The sequence below is a fragment of the Nerophis ophidion genome, linkage group LG07 (assembly GCF_033978795.1).
Source record: "Nerophis ophidion isolate RoL-2023_Sa linkage group LG07, RoL_Noph_v1.0, whole genome shotgun sequence".
NCBI classification, from domain to species: Eukaryota; Metazoa; Chordata; class Actinopteri; order Syngnathiformes; family Syngnathidae; genus Nerophis; species Nerophis ophidion.
This window is the reverse complement of record NC_084617.1, coordinates 49880360-49898535: the sequence shown is the minus strand read 5'-3', so window position 1 is coordinate 49898535 and position 18176 is coordinate 49880360. Positions and strand designations below refer to the sequence as shown.

The 18176-nt window shown below is 38.1% G+C and overlaps 1 protein-coding gene across 1 annotated transcript; it reads left to right on the top strand.

Annotated features, from left to right (window-relative positions):
- Positions 1–1978: 1978 nt before the first annotated feature.
- On the top strand, positions 1979–18043 carry LOC133556413 (arrestin domain-containing protein 2-like). The gene is made up of 7 exons (XM_061906324.1): positions 1979–2330; positions 6567–6611; positions 6697–6757; positions 6871–7021; positions 8097–8193; positions 8283–8539; positions 17547–18043. Exons 1-7 carry the CDS (start codon positions 2069–2071, stop codon positions 17793–17795), a joined length of 1122 nt encoding a protein of 373 aa, XP_061762308.1. The 5' UTR covers positions 1979–2068; the 3' UTR covers positions 17796–18043.
- The last annotated feature ends 133 nt before the right edge of the window (positions 18044–18176 follow it).

The following is an 18176-nucleotide window of genomic DNA, read 5'->3' as shown; positions in this document are numbered from 1 at the left end:
TTACAAATAAATTCTTTTAAATTCCTACAATGTGAACTCCTGGATTTTTTTCCCATATTCTGTCTCTCACAGTTGAATTGTACCTGTGATGAAAATTACAGACCTCTGTCCTCATTTTAAGTGAAGGAACTTAATATATATATATATATATATATATATACACAGTGGGGCAAAAAACCCAAAATAGATACATGGATGATACAGCAGAGGATTGGGAGAATGTCATGTGGTCAGATGAAACCAAAATATAATTTTTTGCTATAAACTCAACTCGTCGTGTTTGGAGGAAAAAGAATACTGAGTTGCATCCCAAGAACACCATACCTACTGTGAAGCATGGGGGTGGAAACATCATGCTTTGGTGGCTGTTTTTCTGCTAAGGGGACAGGACAACTGATCCGTGTTAAGGAAAGAATGAATGGGGCCATGTATCGTGAGATTTTGAGCCAAAACCTCCTTCCATTAGTGATAGCTTTGAATGGTTGAACAAATACTTATTTTCCACCATAATTTACAAATAAATTCTTTTAAATTCCTACAATGTGAACTCCTGGATTTTTTTCCCATATTCTGTCTCTCACAGTTGAATTGTACCTGTGATGAAAATTACAGACCTCTGTCCTCATTTTAAGTGAAAGAACTTGCACAATCGGTGGCTGACTAAATACTTTTTTGCCCCACTGAATATATGTATATATATATATATATATATATATATATACATATATATATAAATATATATATATATATATATACATATAAATATATATATATACATATATATATACATATAAATATATATATATACACATATATATATATATATATATATATATATATATATATATATATATATATATATATATATATATATAAACACACACACACATGCACATACATACATATATACACATACATAAATGCATACAGTATAAACACATATATACATGTGTATATACGTACACATATATTCATACATACATATAAATGTGGGTTCACGGTGGCAGAGGGGTTAGTGCGTCTGCCTCACAATACGAAGGTCCTGCAGTCCTGGGTTCAAATCCAGGCTCGGGATCTTTCTGTGTGGAGTTTGCATGTTCTCCCCGTGAATGCGTGGGTTCCCTCCGGGTACTCCGGCTTCCTCCCACTTCCAAAGACATGCACCTGGGGATAGGTTGATTGGCAACACTAAATTGGCCCTAGTGTGTGAATGTGAGTGTGAATGTTGTCTGTCTATCTGTGTTGGCCCTGCGATGGGGTGGCGACTTGTCCAGGGTGTACTACGCCTTCCGCCCGATTGTAGCTGAGATAGGCGCCAGCGCCCCCCGCGACCCCGAAAGGGAATAAGCGGTAGGAAATGGATGGGATGGATGGATGGACATATACATGTATAAACACACATATATACAATTATATACACATATATACATCCATCCATCCATTTTCTACCGCTTATTCCCTTCAGGGTCGCAGGGGGCTCTGGACCTTATCTTAGCAGCATTTGGGTGGAAGGCGGCGTACACCCTGGACAAGTCGCTACCTCATCGCAAAATATTTTATTGTTTTAACTTTTTTTTCAATAACTGGGACTTTTTATTTCTTCATAACTTCTGCTTTACCATAATTTAAATTTTTTTTATCTCATAATTTCGTTTTTTTTAATCTCTTAAATTGGACTTCTTTCTCATTTCCTCGTTTTGACTCCCATCCCATAATTACATTTTTAATGACATAATTATGACTTTTTACCTAATAATTTCACCTTCTTATCTCATGAATTTGACTTTTAATCTTATATTTTTTATTTCGACTTTTTTAAATTTAAAATATGACTTGTTGTATTTTATAAATTCGACATTATATTTCATAATAATTACTTTAAATGGTGGTGGTATGTTTTATTTACAGCGGAAACGGTCTTCCATGGATATAAATGCGCTTATTATTTCTTAAAGTGTAAACACATACCGAGCAGGGCGAGTGTGAGACGCCCCCATGGCGGAAGTGGGTGTTGGTGACCGTTGCCAGCCGGGGTTTGGGCAATAAACATCGGCTCACTTCCACCAACATGCCGAGCACAGTGACGAGCCTGAAAGTGACTTACGAGGAGAAGGGTGACACTAACATCTTCAGAAATGGCGACAACGTTTGTGGTAATGTCACTTTGGAACTCAGCAAAGAATGCAAAGTGCAGTATTTGTACGTGAAGTTTAAGGGGAAAGCCGAGGTGTTATGGACGGAGAGACACGGTCAAACTACCGTCACTTATCACTCCAAGGACAAGTATTTCAGCGTCAGAAATTACTTCCTAGGAAGCGACGACACCGCCGGTAAGTTCTTCTTACTTCCACACTTGTAATGGCTTCTTTGGAGCCGCTACACGGTACACTATAGTGCATGGGTGTCAAACTCTGGCCAGTGGGCCAAATTTGGCCTGCCGTGTAATTTCATTTGGCCCTTGAGGCAATATCAAATTAACATTAGAGCTGGCCCGCCGGTATTATACAGCGGCGGTGCCGCTGTAACATCGCATTCACCGCTTATACTCATACTTGCCAACCCTCCTGATTTTCCCGGGAGACTCCCGAAGTTCAGTGCCCCTCCCAAAAATCTCCCGGGGCAACCATTCTCCCGAATTCCACCCGTACAACAATATTGGGAGCGTGCCTTAAAGACACTGCCTTAGCGTTCTCCGCAACCTGTCGTCACGTCCGCTTTTCCTCTATACATACAGCGTGCCGACCAATTCACATTCTATATGCGGCCTGTACACACACACAAAAGTGAATGCAAGGCATATTTGATCAATAGCCATACAGGTCACACTGAGGGTGGCCGTATAAACAACTTTAACACTGTTACAAAAATGCACCACACTGTGAACCCTAACCACACAAGAATGAAAAACACAATTCGGGAGAACAACCGCACCGAAACACAACATGAACACAACAGAACAAATACCCAGAATCCCTTGCAGCACTAACTCTTCCGGGACGCTACAATATCCCCCCCCCGCTACCACCAAACCACGCCACCCCCCAAACCCGACCACCTCATTGTTATTTTATTTTCAAATTTATTAGCTAGTGGAAAAAGTTAATGTTCATATTTACTTCAGAAGGCTGCAAATAGAAAAAAGGCATTACATTTTTTATTCAAATTTTATTTCTGTGATTTTTTTTGTTTGTTTTTTGAAAGTTGATTTTGCACTATTAGGTTATATAAGCGTTGTTAAAGCAAATCAGTGTAGCAAACTGAGCAATAACGTTTTATTCATTCTCTTTCTCTTGCTACTTCGAGGCTTGAATGTTTGATTAATTCCTTATTGTTATTTTACTTTCAAATGTATTATTGGCCTGTGGAAAAGGTTTATTTTGATATTTACCTCAGAAGGCTGCAAATAGAAAAGAGGCATTTAATTGTTATTTAAATTTTATTTGATATGCCATTGATATTTTTTAATTATTGTTATTATTTGAAACTCGATTCTGCATGTAACTATAAAGTTATATAAGCCTTGCTTGTTCAATATTCAATGCAAAACTTGTTTGGGTCCCTATTAAAAGGTTAATTTGTTCAACCTTGGCCCGTGGCTTTGTTCAGTTTTAAAATTTGGCCCACTCTGTATTTGAGTTTGACACCCCTGTTATAGTGTATAACCATAGGCGAGTCACCCTTATCTACATTGCTTGTAGTCACAAAAACAACATTTATATTTTCTCCCTACCCCTTTACATTTATTTTCCAAAAAAACGTTGGTATTTGAAACTAATGTTCAATTAGTTAAAATTTTCTAAAATCATGGAAAAACTATTCCATAGCCCAGTGGTTCTCAAACACTTTCTCTGCAAGCCACACTCATTTTTGCCGTGAGTGTTTAGCAATCAATGTCCAAAAAGAGCACCTGCCAGTGCTTCCCTAATATTTATTTTATTGTGGCATCCTGCCACATATGCAGATTTGGTACTCTCGGGTTCACCCTTACTCAGAGGCAAATTATGATTGAAGTGTGGCAGTACACATTGTAACTGTACTTCATAACACACTTCAATAACTTGGCTTGCTGGAGAATATGAGCAGAATGGATCTGTGTTGCCATTTAGCGAGGTAGCGAGTGGTGATACGCAATAAAAATCAAAGCCCACTACTCAAGCATTTAGTAAGAAAACAATTGCAAGTATTCGCCAGTCTGAGGTCCGCCACCACAAGCCCAGGAGTGCATAACCACTGTGTGTAGAAGAAGCGTGTATCACTTCTATAAGTCCTAAGAACACTCAACTTAGAGTAGGGCTGTAACAATTTGAAAATTAAAGTCCAGTATTGAATGCATTTTCATTAATTTTATAAATGTGGGAATTAATTTAACTGTTTTCTATTTCAAATGATAATTTTTTTTTAAGTTGCAAGTGATAAACCCATATTTAGTGAAATAAAAAAAAATGTAACTGGATCAATGTACACAAATTGAAGATGCATCAATAATCGATTGTTAATACGATCGTAGCCCCTGAATCGTAATCGAATCGTGAGGAGCCCAAAGATTCCCACCTCTCCTCATAATGAATTTATACACGCAATGACCAAGTTTTATTTCTAAAAATAAATAAATTAGAATAATGAGAGCGATTCAGATCTTTTTCAAACACATTTACTAGGATAATTCTGGGAAATCCCTTATTTGCCTATTGTGTTGCTAGTGTTTTAGTGAGTTAAATAGTACCTTAAAGTCGGAGGGGTGTGGCCACGGGTGTTTTGACGCCAGAGTCTCTGAGAGAGGTCACGGCAGCTGTAGAAGGACACTGGCTCTGCTGATCTCCGGTAAGAGGCGACATACTTCAACAATGTTCTCAGCGAAAACTGCCATGTTCGCTTGACCGATCTGATCCACAGTAACGCTTCACCTCCGGGAATTTTAAACAAGGAAACACCGTGTGTTTGTGTGGCTAAAGGCTAAAAGCTTCCCACCTCCATCTTTCAATCAATCAATCAATCAATGTTTACTTATATAGCCCTAAATCACTAGTGTCTCAAAGGGCTGCACAAACCACCACGACATCTTCGGTAGGCCCACATAAGGGCAAGAAAAACTCACACCCAGTGGGACATCGGTGACAATAATGACCCAGTGGGACGTCGGTGACAATAATGACTATGAGAACCTTAGAGAGGAGGAAAGCAATGGATTTCTACTTTGACTTCTCCATTATTAATTGAACAAATTGTAAAAGATTCAGCAACACAGATGTCCAAACTACTGTGTAATTGCGCGATGAAAAGAGACGACTTTTAGGCGTATGTGGTGCTGGGTTGATTTGTCCCCTCCAACCAATAACGTCACACACACGCGTCATCATCGCGTCATCATTCCACAACGTTTTCAACAGGAAACTCCGAGGGAAATTTAAAATTGTAATTTAGTAAACTAAACCGGCCTTTTTGGCATGTGTTGCAATGTTAATATTTCATCATTGATATATAAACTATCAGACTGCGTGGTGGGTAGTAGTGGGTTTCAGTAGGCCTTGAAGAGACATATTATTTTCCGTACATTTTAAAAAATATGTTTATCTTATGTAAATATTGTAAAGATTATTTAGTAATGAAGGTAAAACGTGTGTTGTTTGCAAAGGAGAAACGCCATTAATGTGTCTTGTTTTCATGTTAGCATTTAAGTTAGCTTGTAATTAACGCGCTAGCTGCTTTCCCTGGGAAAGGAGCTGTATCATAGTGAGTTTTAAACTAACAACTAAATAAACAGACAGTGTTAAAGCCCATTATTTTGTATGTTTTGTGTTTCTTAAGCTTCACTGATAAACTGTTCTTGCGAGTGTGGTGGTGTCCCTCCTTAATAAGTATCATTTAATGCACTGTGAATAACATCTCAAGAGAGCAAAACTTATGGGTTCAACATGCGCAATTAAATAGCTTAGTTGTTCGATGCAATTTCTTTATTCAGGTTTTGATTGGGTTACAGCGTCCCTAATAGGGAAAGACGTTATTGTCCCTTGTATTAATGTTAGCAGTTAAGCTTGCAAGCTAGCGCCAGTCAGTCAGTTACTTTATCAAAGTTTATTAATCACAGTGTTTCAATAATTTTAATAATACTAACCCTCTGTAATCTTATCGAAGTTATCAATAATACTGTTCACTGTTACATCCCAAGCTTAGAGTCACTCTTCTTTCATGTGGCAACACCTTGCCTTCTTGGTGAAATACAGTACATAAACCAATGGTGTTCAAGATGTTAGCTCCAGAGAAGCAACGGACAAATTGCAGTCTAGTTTTTGTTACGAATGACAATACATTATAGTGAACGTTATCCCTTTCATTTACTAACAGTACACAAAGCTAAGGTGATGTTTTTTGTTTTGTTTTAATACCTTTAAGAAGGCGGCATGTAATGCTTGAAACACATCGGAAAGTTAGCGCCTTCCAGGCATCCGCGTAAAGGTTGCAAAAAGCCCCTTTAAGGGGTGGATTTTAACTAATACGGGAGTGCATTCAACCATTGTGAGCAATGGACTCAAAGGCTTAATCACCTGTATTTTTATTTTTGTACCTAGGGGCTAACGATCAATCAATGTTGAAAAATCATGATGGAGAAACATGTAAGTACTTGTCCAGCTTGCAATGCTAGCTAATTGCAATGTTTTTTTTAGTTTTTTTGATCTTTTTCTGTTTGTTTTTTTTCAGCCAGTAATGTACTTTCTGCAGGAATTCATGTCTACCCCTTCAGCTTTCAGTTCCCCATGCAGTAAGTCAGCTTTTATAAACCCAGATCAAGAAGAACAATTGATGGTGATTTGGTGTTAATTTATTTGAAAGCAAATAACTAATGCCCCCTGCTGATTTGATGTTCGTCATTAGGGAGATGCCCTCGTCGTTCAAAGGTTCAGTTGGTAAAGTTGTGTACCTGTTGGAAGCCAAGCTGAGTAGATCAATGAGGATTAGCACAACGGATACTATTAAGATCCCATTTGCGACACAAGCTGCCTCAAACAATGTGCCGGGACTAATGGTAAGTGAAGACTTCCATCTGTGGCGTTTAAATGTGACTTTGTATTATTGGAATGACTTCGGTAAAATGTGTGTAGTTTAGGTGGAAGTGCGCAGCATTGAGCAATGTGTGATGGTAAGTATTGTTTGGACAATGGAACCTCCCCAACCATGTTAGCTTACATTCTTAGGGCATTCAATCGATTGCAACTGGACTTTTTGGTTTGTCTTAGAAGACGTTTTGCAGTTCATCCAAGTAGGCTTCATCAGTTCATGCTCAAAGACTTAAATTGGTCGGATGTATTGGTCAGATCTGTTACCATGAATTGATTAACGTGGACCCCGACTTAAACAAGTTGAAAAACTTATTCGGGTGTTACCGTTTAGTGATCAATTGTACGGAATATGTACTAAACTCTGCAATCTACTAAAAAGTATCAATCAATCAATCAATCAAATCTAGTCTTAGACTTAGACTTAAACTGGTTTAGATCTAGTCTTAAACTTAGATTGGTCAGGTCTAGTCTAGCGGCTGAGGCCAAACCCCAAATACTGTATGTATACTCCAGACCAGGATGTTGTGCCTGCGCAATGTTGGTTCTGCCTTATCATAGTGAGAAAAACAACTGTTGAGATGCAGAAGAGCAATCTTATTGTCAATTCTAACTGTTTCTAAAGTGGAATTTCCCCCTGTTAGCATTAAGGTATTGTGTGGCACAACGGCCACTGTGGATAGACCACTATCAGCCCAAAACAGTCGGAATTACCCAGGTTGGCAGTCCACTCAGTTGTAACAAATGGCACAAAAGGAGAATCTGTTTTCTGTTGGAGGCTAAATTACAGTCCTTTAGGAATGTTCGTAAGGACGATGTTGTTCAGGGATATTTGACATAGATGGCTTCTCTTACTCCTCTTACGTAACATCCTCCCTGTACAGAATCTGTACCTTTTTGTCCTCAAAGTATGGCTGTTCCTCCTTCAGGTGAAGGTAGACCGTAGACGGCTGCGTTTGCCCGTTTTTGCTGTGCCATACGTCGGTTTAGTGTTTTTTTGTTGTTTGCTCTGATTTTTAAAAACTGCATTTTTTTTTTTCCCAGACACCTCAGCACGAGTCTAAAGATAAAAAAATGAAACTGTTCAACTCGGGAACTGTAGCTATGGATGTCAGTCTGGAAAAAACAGGTTTCTTCCAAGGTGAGAGTTCTCACAGTGACATTGACTTACCCTAACCCGAATGATCATCCAGCGCGTACCAACTGAGTCAATGCTCCTCTGTGTTACAGGAGAGGGCATAAAGGTTTTGGCGATCATTCAGAACAACTCCTCTCGTGAAATCAAACCCAAGTACTGCATCTACAGTAAGCACAGCTTCTTTGCAAGAGGGAAGAGAAGGCTTCATACAAAAGACCTCTTTAAAGAAGTTGGACAGCCTATTGCTCCATCTACCAACCAGACTGTGACACGGATCATCACGATCCCCCATGATGTGGAACCTTCAATCTACAACTGTACCATCCTCAAAGCGGAGTACAGACTAAGGGTAAGGGTTCTTGTTTATAATCTTAAAATTATTTATCACAGTACATGTATTCACACACATATATATCAATCAAAGTTTACTTATATAGCCCTAAATCACGAGAGTCTCAAAGGGCTGCACAAGCCAGAACGACGTCCTCGGATCAGATCCCACATCAGGGCGAGAAAAAACTCAACCCAATGGGATGACAATGAGAAACCTTATACATATGTATATATATATATATATATATATATATATATATATATATATATATGTCTTGATTGGATTATCCAGAGAATAGTGCTCGATACCGTGGTAGAGCGCAATATGTAGGTGTGGGAAAAAAATCACAAGACTACTTCATCTCTACAGATCTGTTTCATGAGGGGTTCCCTCAATCATCAGGAGATTTTAATGGAAGCATTCACATACAATGGTTTATATAGGGCACAGAGTGGGTGGGTACAAGCAGGCGTAGAGTGTGGTGATTGGCTCATGTGTTACCTAGGAGGTGTTTCCGTTTGTGGCGGCATGTTGAAATGATTTCACTGCGCTTGTTGAGGGATGATAAATCTGGATGATATATAATAAACAGTTTCTCTTTCAAGCATAGGTTGCATCTTTTATTACCACTGTTGTAAGGTGAGCTGGATGCAAGAATTTGCCATGTTATTGAATATTCAACATTATTGTCTTTGAGGTTCCAAATGTGTTTGCTGAGTTCTGTAGAATTCTGCAAAGTATGGTTTCTAAAGGAGGCGTTGTGATTATTCCATCTTGTTTTGAACGCTCCTTCGGTTAATCCTACGTACGTGTCGGATGTGTTAATGTCCTTGCGTGTTACCTTTGCTTGGTAAACGACTGATGTCTGTAAGCACCTTCCGTTGAGAGGGCAATCAGGTTTCTTGCGACAGTTACATTCATTATTGGTTTCAGAGTCGTTTAGTCTGGGGGTAGGCAGTCCTTTTCCAATTGCTTTGTTGTGGTTTGAAATGATTTGTTGCATGTTATTCATACAGCTGTAGCTCAATTTAATGTTGTTCTTGTTGAATATATTTCTTAGGGTGTTGCCTTTGGGGAAGTGTTTGTCGATCAGAGTGAGGAACTTGCGGCCGATGTTGGTCAAGACGTCTTTGCTGAATGGCAGTGTGCCGCGCCTCGCCAAGGAGCAGCGAGAACACCAAGAAGCGCATATGCCAAATCTTCAAAGAAAACGGCCTACGGATCACGATTGAAGCCAACAAGCAAACCGTCAACTTCCTCGACGTCACTTTCAACCTGAGAAATAACAGCTACCAACCATTCACGAAACCCAACACAACACTCCAATACGTGCACCATGACAGCAACCACCCACCCACCACCACGAAAAGAATACCTACCGGAATTAATAAAAGGCTATCGATGCTGTCATCCAGCAAAGCTGAATTCGACCAAGCAACCCCCCCGTACCAGAAAGCACTTGATGAAAGCGGATACAACTTCACCCTCACCTATGAACCCACTCCAGGAAACCAACCAAAAAAGAGCAGAAAACGAAACAACATCATCTGGTACAATCCGCCATTCAGCAAAGACGTCTCGACCAACATCGGCCGCAAGTTCCTCACTCTGATCGACAAACACTTCCCCAAAGGCAACACCCTAAGAAAAATATTCAACAAGAACAACATTAAATTGAGCTACAGCTGTATGAATAACATGCAACAAATCATTTCAAACCACAACAAAGCAATTGCAAAAGGACTGCCTACCCCCAGACTAAACGACTCTGAAACCAATAATGAATGAATGAAATAAGTTTATTTCGGTCATATAATCAATCAAATCAAATCAATCAACCATTGTGTGTGATCAGTTTTACAGTACATGTTATATGTATACAATAATGCACATTTACACATAAAAGAAAAGAAAAAGAATGAATGTAACTGTCGCAAGAAACCTGATTGCCCTCTCAACGGAAGGTGCTTACAGACATCAGTCGTTTACCAAGCAAAGGTAACACGCAAGGACATTAACACATCCGACACGTACGTAGGATTAACCGAAGGAGCGTTCAAAACAAGATGGAATAATCACAACGCCTCCTTTAGAAACCATACTTTGCAGAATTCTACAGAACTCAGCAAACACATTTGGAACCTCAAAGACAATAATGTTGAATATTCAATAACATGGCAAATTCTTGCATCCAGCTCACCTTACAACAGTGGTAATAAAAGATGCAACCTATGCTTAAAAGAGAAACTGTTTATTATATATCATCCAGATCTATCATCCCTCAACAAGCGCAGTGAAATCATTTCAACATGCCGCCACAAACGGAAACACCTCCTAGGTAACACATGAGCCAATCACCACACCCTACGCCTGCTTGTACCCACCCACTCTGTGCCCTATATAAACCATTGTATGTGAATGCTTCCATTAAAATCTCCTGATGATTGAGGGAACCCCTCATGAAACAGATCTGTAGAGATGAAGTAGTCTTGTGATTTTTTTCCCACACCTACATATATATATATATATATATATGTATATATATATATATATATACAAACATATATACAGACACACGTTTATATATATATGTGGTATCGGATTGATACCTAAATTTGTAGTAACATCCAAAACTAATGTAAAGTATCCAAACAGAAGAATAAGTGATTATTACCTTTTAACAGAAGTGTAGATAAACATGTTAAAACGGAAAGTAAGCAGATATTAACAGTAAATGAACAAGTAAATTAATAATTCATTTTTACAGCTTGTCTTTTATAATGTTGACAAAATAATAGAATGATAAATGACGCAATATGTAACTGCATACATCAGCACCAGCTGAAAAGTGGGCTTGTAACTCAAGTTATACTTGCAATCTGAAGCATAAAAAAAGATTAATTGTAAATTGAGGTCATCTTACAAACCCCGTTTCCATATGAGTTGGGAAATTGTGTTAAATGTAAATATAAACGGAATACAATGATTTGCAAATCATTTTCAACCCATATTCAATTGAATATGTTACAAAGACAACATATTTGCTGTTCAAACTGATAAACATTTTTTTTTTTTGCAAATAATCATTAAGTTTAGAATGTGATGCCAGCAACACGTGACAAAGAAGTAGGGAAAGGTGGCACTAAATACTGATAAAGTTGAGAAATACTCATCAAACACTTATTTGGAACATCCCACAGGTGTGCAGGCGAATTGGGAACAGGTGGGTGCCATGATGGGGTATAAAAGCAGCTTCCATGAAATGCTAAGTAATTCACAAACAAGGATGGGGTGAGGGTCACCAACTTGTAAGCAAATTGTCGAACAGTTTAAGAACAACATTTCTCAACGAGCTATTGCAAGGAATTTAGGGATTTTACCATCTACGGTCCGTAAAATCATCAAAAGGTTCAGAGAATCTGGAGAAATCACTCTACGTCAGCGATGATATTACGGACCTTTGATCCCTCAGGCGGTAATGCATCAAAAACCGACATCACTGTGTAAAGGATATCACTATATGGGCTAAGGAATAATTCATAAAACTACTGTCAGTAACTACAGTTGGTTGCTACATCTGTAAGTGCAAGTTAAACAACTCTGCTATGCAAAGCAAAACCCATTTATCAACAACACCAAGGAACGCCGCTGGCTTCGCTGGGCCCAAGCTCATCTAAGATGGACTGATGCAAAGTGGAAAAGTGTTCTGTGGTCTGACGAGTCCATATTTTAAATAATATTTTGAAATGGTGGACGGGGTGTCCTCTGAACAAAGAGGAAAATAACCATCCGGGTTGTTATAGGCGCAAAGTTTAAAAGCCAGCATCTGTGATGGTATGGGGGTGTATTAGTGCCCAAGGCATGGGTAACTTACACATCTGTGAAGGCACCATTAATGCTGAATGGTCCATACAGGTTTTGGAGCAACATATGTTGTCATCCAAGCAACGTTATCATGGACGCCCCTGCTTATTTCAGCAAGACAATGCCAAACCACGTGTTACAACAGCTTGGTTTCGTAGTAAAACAGTGCGGATGCTTCCCTGGCCCGCCTGCAGTCCAGACCTGTCTCACATCGAAAATGTGTGGCGAATTATGAAGCGTAAAATACAACAGCGGAGACCCAGGATTGTTGAACGACTAAAGCTCTACATAAAACAAGAATGGGAAAGAATTCCACTTTCAAAGCTTCAACAATTAGTTTCCTAAGTTCCCAAATGTTTATTGAGTGTTGTTAAAAGAAAAGGTGATGTAACACAGTGGTGAACATGCCCTTTCCCAACTACTTTGGCACATGTTGCAGCCATGAAATTCTAAGTTAATTAATATTTGCAAAAAAAAAACAAGTCTATGAGTTTGAACATCAAATATCTTCTCTTTGTAGCGCATTCAACTGAATATGGGTTGAAAAGGATTTGCAAATCATTGTATTCCGTTTATATTTACATCCAACACAAATTCCCAACTCATATGTAAACGGGGTTTGTAAATTGAGATACTAGGAATTAGGGCTATCTGCGACAGAGGATTTTAAATGTCAAATCTTATTTGTTACATTTTTCACATCGTCAGTGATCAGCCAAATGTGTAGTGCTGTTCATTTTAGAGAAATAAACAGATGGAAATGATGTGCAGTACAGTGGTACCTTAACTTACGAGTACAATTAATTTCACGATCGAGTTTGTAACTCAAAACAATTGTATCTTAAATCAGCCAAGCCCATTAAAATGAATTCAAATGAATATAATCTATGATTGACCCTCTCAATACACCACAATATTAACATGAAAAAGTAACTTGGATAAATATAAAATACTTTTTAAAAAAACATCAACAACTTAAATTTTTAAACCAAAAAATATTGCAAGAGCACCAACGACCAAAATATGTTACCATTAGGATTTCCCAGGGAAGCAACTAGCATGCTGTTATGATGGAATATTGTGTGAATTATAGTTATACATTCAATGATACCTAATGTTAGCTCGCCAAATCACTGTCATTGGGTAACAACACACAAAGCTAGTTACATCATTATGTGCTGAATGCTGTAAGAGGCCTGCATATAATGATTAAAACACATTGGAAATTTAAAGAACTTTAGGCATCCGCACGAAGGTTGCAAGGAGCTCTTTTAATTGAACATATTTGTAAAAGGAATGCAGTCTTTCATTCAAATGAACAAAACAGAAATATAATTTGCAACTTTTCCCAAGTCAAAAAATAGGCAACATTTTAGTTGGTGCAGCGCAAAGAAGAGGTCAGACTTGACTAAATAGAGGAAGTCTTAACAAAGTTACCGTATGTGAACCTATGAAAGGACCATTAACTTGCATGAAGAGAGCAACACTTCCAAGGCAAGCTAGTGCGTCCCGGCACGCGTGCTGTCGGATTTATGAAGGCGGGATTCAGTTGGCCAAAAGCACTGGATAGCCCGGCGAGCTCCGTGTCTGACGGCGACGCATCCCAACCAGCCTCAATCACCCATGTAGAAACATCCTCCCAACACTATTGGTGAAAGATTCTTGTGTGCAGACAGATATATTTGATGTGGGAGGCCTTCTGTTTTTTAGACAAGTCACGCAAGCAGATATGTCTGAAGAAGGCTGACATGACAGCCGAAACTGTAAACCGGTAGGAGTTAACCCTCTCTGAGAAGTATTTTTCCTGCACACAAGCATCTTTTACTAGAATAGACCTGATGAATGCAATGTATCTATCTCAACACACCCTCTGTATGTTCATTATCTCTGTGGGAGGGAAGCAGGGTTGATAGTCCAATCTGACTCCTTCAAATCGAATCGTTGAATATTAGAATATTTGAAGACAGACCTAATATAGAGTACAGGCCAAAGGTTTGGACTCACCTCCTCATTTAATGTTTTTTTTTTCATGACTATTTACATCGTAGATTGTCACTGAAGGCATCAAAACTCTGAATGAACACATGTGAAGTTATGTCCTTAACAAAAAAAGGTGAAATAACTAAAAACATGTTTTATATTCTACTTAGTTCAAAAAAGACACCCTTTGCTCTGATTACTGCTTTGCACACTCTTAGCATTCTCCCGATGAGCTTCAAGCACACTTTTGAAGTGAAAACCATTTCAAGTGTCTACCTTTTGAAGCTCGTCGAAAGAATGCCAAAAGTGTGCGAAAAATTAATCAGAGCAAGGGCTGGCTATTTTGAAGAAACTACAATATAAAACATGTTTTCAGTTATTTCACCTTTTTTTTTGTTAAGTACATAATTCCACATGTGTTCATTCATAGTTTTGATGCCTTCTGTGACACAATTTACAAAGTAAATAGTCATGCAAATAAAGAAAATGCATTGAATGAGAAGGTGTGTCCAAACTTTTGGCCTATACTGTAGATAAATAATTTGTATGATGATCAACGATATACTTGTGTATGCATGCTTGTTTGATTTAATATTTAATGATCATTAAACACTTGTTAATCAAGTCTAATTTGATAATTTTGTATGAAAATGTTATTGTCTAGTCCACTACCTGCTGAAGCACAATAGAGTTCATGACTCGACAACATCCAGCAGGTGGCGTGCTTAATTCCCTATTTTGCTGCCTATATATGCTGCTGTGTGAAATGATACAGGAATGGAGGAGAGAACAATTACTCTTGGTCTAAGTCCATCCATCCATCCATCCATTTCCTACCGCTTTGATATCGTTCTTCGTTAAAACATGTCAGTATCATTTATTGTAACAGTCCAAACAAATAGTATATTTAATTAAGAAAAACACCACACACTTTCACTGTTGTTCATGTCCCGGTACATTAGGTTTTGTAGTAATGCCCAACTTGTACTTTGGTTTTAAGGTCACGGTTTGGTTCATTTTCTATACAGTATGTAGAAAAATTCCAAAGACAACACATTTGTGTATTTTTTTAAATAAAAACTAATAACTATACACTGCTGGAATACGTCAAATCCATAAAGATTAAAGATTTATTTTAAACCCTTTATTCACCCAAGAAATATCCCTTTGAGATGAAGAAGTCCTCCCACACACATTAATAAACCAGTTTTAGTGGCACTGGGAGCAAGGTGGGTAAAATGTTTTGCTCAAGGACACAACGGCAGTCACTAAAATGGCGAGAACTGGATTTGTACAAGGAACCCTAAAGTTTCTGGATGACCGCTCTACCATCTATAAAAAGAGTATGGCCAACTAAACAACAGGCGCCATGACTGCTACTAAGGACGCGTGCAGCTGTGCCCGCGATTGCTGTCGTTTTGTTGCTAGTTTTTCCAAGAAAATAAACCAAAATAATACATCTATATATATATATAGCTCTAAACATACTTCAGCTCATAAACGTACAATAAAACACGCTTTTATTTTGTGAAAGTATAATTTTGCGGCCGTATTTGACTCACTCGTTCGCTACATTCTATATTGCAGGCACTCTAATACGCACCCGACGGTGCAATAAACGTTAAAAAAATACACAGATTGACGGAAAAAATTACGAATAACCCTCGTTTTGCCAAAATTTTCATTAGCTTTGCACCAGCAGTAACAGAGAACTTGTGACTTGTGTGTGAAGTACAGTATGTCAACTGTGGCATTGTAATCACTATGTGTCACTCGTAATGTCTTATGATCTTTCTTTTCAGTAACAGGCTAAGTCAATATGTGTACCTTTGTACATTTTTCTGCACAATAACTGATATGGTAACGCTGGCGAGCAGTAATACGGAGTGACTTTTGGTCCAGAACATATTTTGCTTTGTTCATTATTGACATATTTCTTGTCACTTTATCTTTTATTTTTTTTAGATTTCCATTTCATTTTCTCTTCTATTCTAAGACCCAAAATTTGGTTTCTTTTACTCTTTTAATGTCCGTCTATTTGTATTTGTTTGACTTTGTAGTTTTACTGTAGTTTAAAAATAGTCCGTTCTTGTCAAACCATCTCTTTAATTTGTTAATTTATTATGTTATTTGTATTGGCTTCTGTGTGTTTTCTCGTAAAGAAAACGCAAAACGTTCAGATGCTGTAATACATGGAAATATCACAAACATAGAGCATCAGCTATCAGTTAGTTGCAGTCATGGGGCCCTGTAGTCACGTGAGTGCCTTTTGACCAATCATTGGCAAGATCAACTGAAACCAAGTTGGCCATCCCTACTCTCCTTATCCACGACTCTGATCTGAGCCGCACCCTATTAACAGAAACGGAAATGAATTTACAAATACATAATTGTTTCTATGTTTCTTGTTTGTTTTTATGTACAGTGCAATAATGCCGAGAGTTTGGACAGACTCAATTATTCTACACACAAGATCCAGTTCTAGCTTGGAGCCCTGCTCTCGAAAGGCAAAGTTATTCGCTTATAATAATAATAATGAAATAAAAATCATGAATGTACTGCTAGCAGCAAGGTAAAATTAAATGTTTCTACAAATCTCAACAGGTCACAAAGTGTTCATTTTTTAGTGAAATTAAATTAGACCATGGTTGTTGTCCACGCTTGTGGGCATTTTGTTTATTAAAACAAAGTAATGTCGGTCTTTGCCTGTCTTTCCATTTTGTTCGTTTTTTTTCTTCCCCTTATTTTGTGTTGATTGGCCAATCAAGATATTCCTTCAAAAAAATAGGTTTTCATTACACAACAATGTCTCTCAACTTTTTTCTGAACCAGACTTGTAGAATACACTAGACCAGTGGTTCTTGAAAGTATCACTTCAGAAAACACTTGGCTCTCCAAGTACCACCTTGTGACCAAAATTAAAATAATGTAACGTAGTATTATTCATTAAAAACAATGCAGAGGTATTATTATTTAAGTATATTTAATATTTTTGGCCACTGTTACACAGTTTGAACAGTACCAATGTGTTAGACTATAAGAAAAAAAAGTGTACTTTAATCAAGTAATTATTTGGCATTCCACTAGATGGAGCTCATGAACCAATAGAGGTACACGTACCACATTTTGAGAATCACCACAGTATTCAAACTTCTCACCACAGCTACATTTCCCATAGGTGTATCTGGATGTAAAATACGCTTCAGACCCAGAGATCAAATTTCCCATCGTCATCCTTCCAGCGCCTGAAGGGTCTGCCATGGCACCAACCATGTATGCTACTCCCGCTGGATTTGAATATGGAGCCTTCGGAGACCAAAACCCGCCAGTTTGGAGCACGGTACCACCATCGCTACTTTCTGATCCGCCACCTTCTTATGACGGATTGTACCCTACATTCACAGACTTTGGGGCTAAATATCAGTGACTGTAGTCCCCAGATTATTCTTCAGTTAAGATGTTGACCTAAATTTCATTATTGTAATTTAATTGTTTACTACCATGTATGCTACTGCTAATCATGTCTATGGAGTCATCCAGGTCAATGTATTCTCGAAGCATTCTAACAATCACTACTGGACCGTTCAGTTTGTCTTAGACGTTTTACCTGTAAGTCATCCAATATTCTTGCTATCTTGGTTTACATAAATATTTATAAAGCTCATTTTAAATGCCGACCTACATTTCATTGTTGTTGCTATCTTAGTTTATATTACAATGTAAACGGCTCATTTTAAATGTCGACCTACATTTCACTATTGCAACTTTCCTATTTTGTTGAAACAAGATATTTTACTTTTTCAAATAG

Bases quoted from the DNA above. Each gene is read 5' to 3' on its own strand.
- LOC133556413 (XM_061906324.1), top strand. From the start codon at position 2,069: ATGCCGAGCACAGTGACGAGCCTGAAAGTGACTTACGAGGAGAAGGGT. The intron at 2,331-6,566 runs GTAAGTTCTTCT...TTTTGTACCTAG, and splicing joins AGGAAGCGACGACACCGCCG to GGGCTAACGATCAATCAATG. The intron at 8,194-8,282 runs GTGAGAGTTCTC...TCTGTGTTACAG, and splicing joins AAAAACAGGTTTCTTCCAAG to GAGAGGGCATAAAGGTTTTG.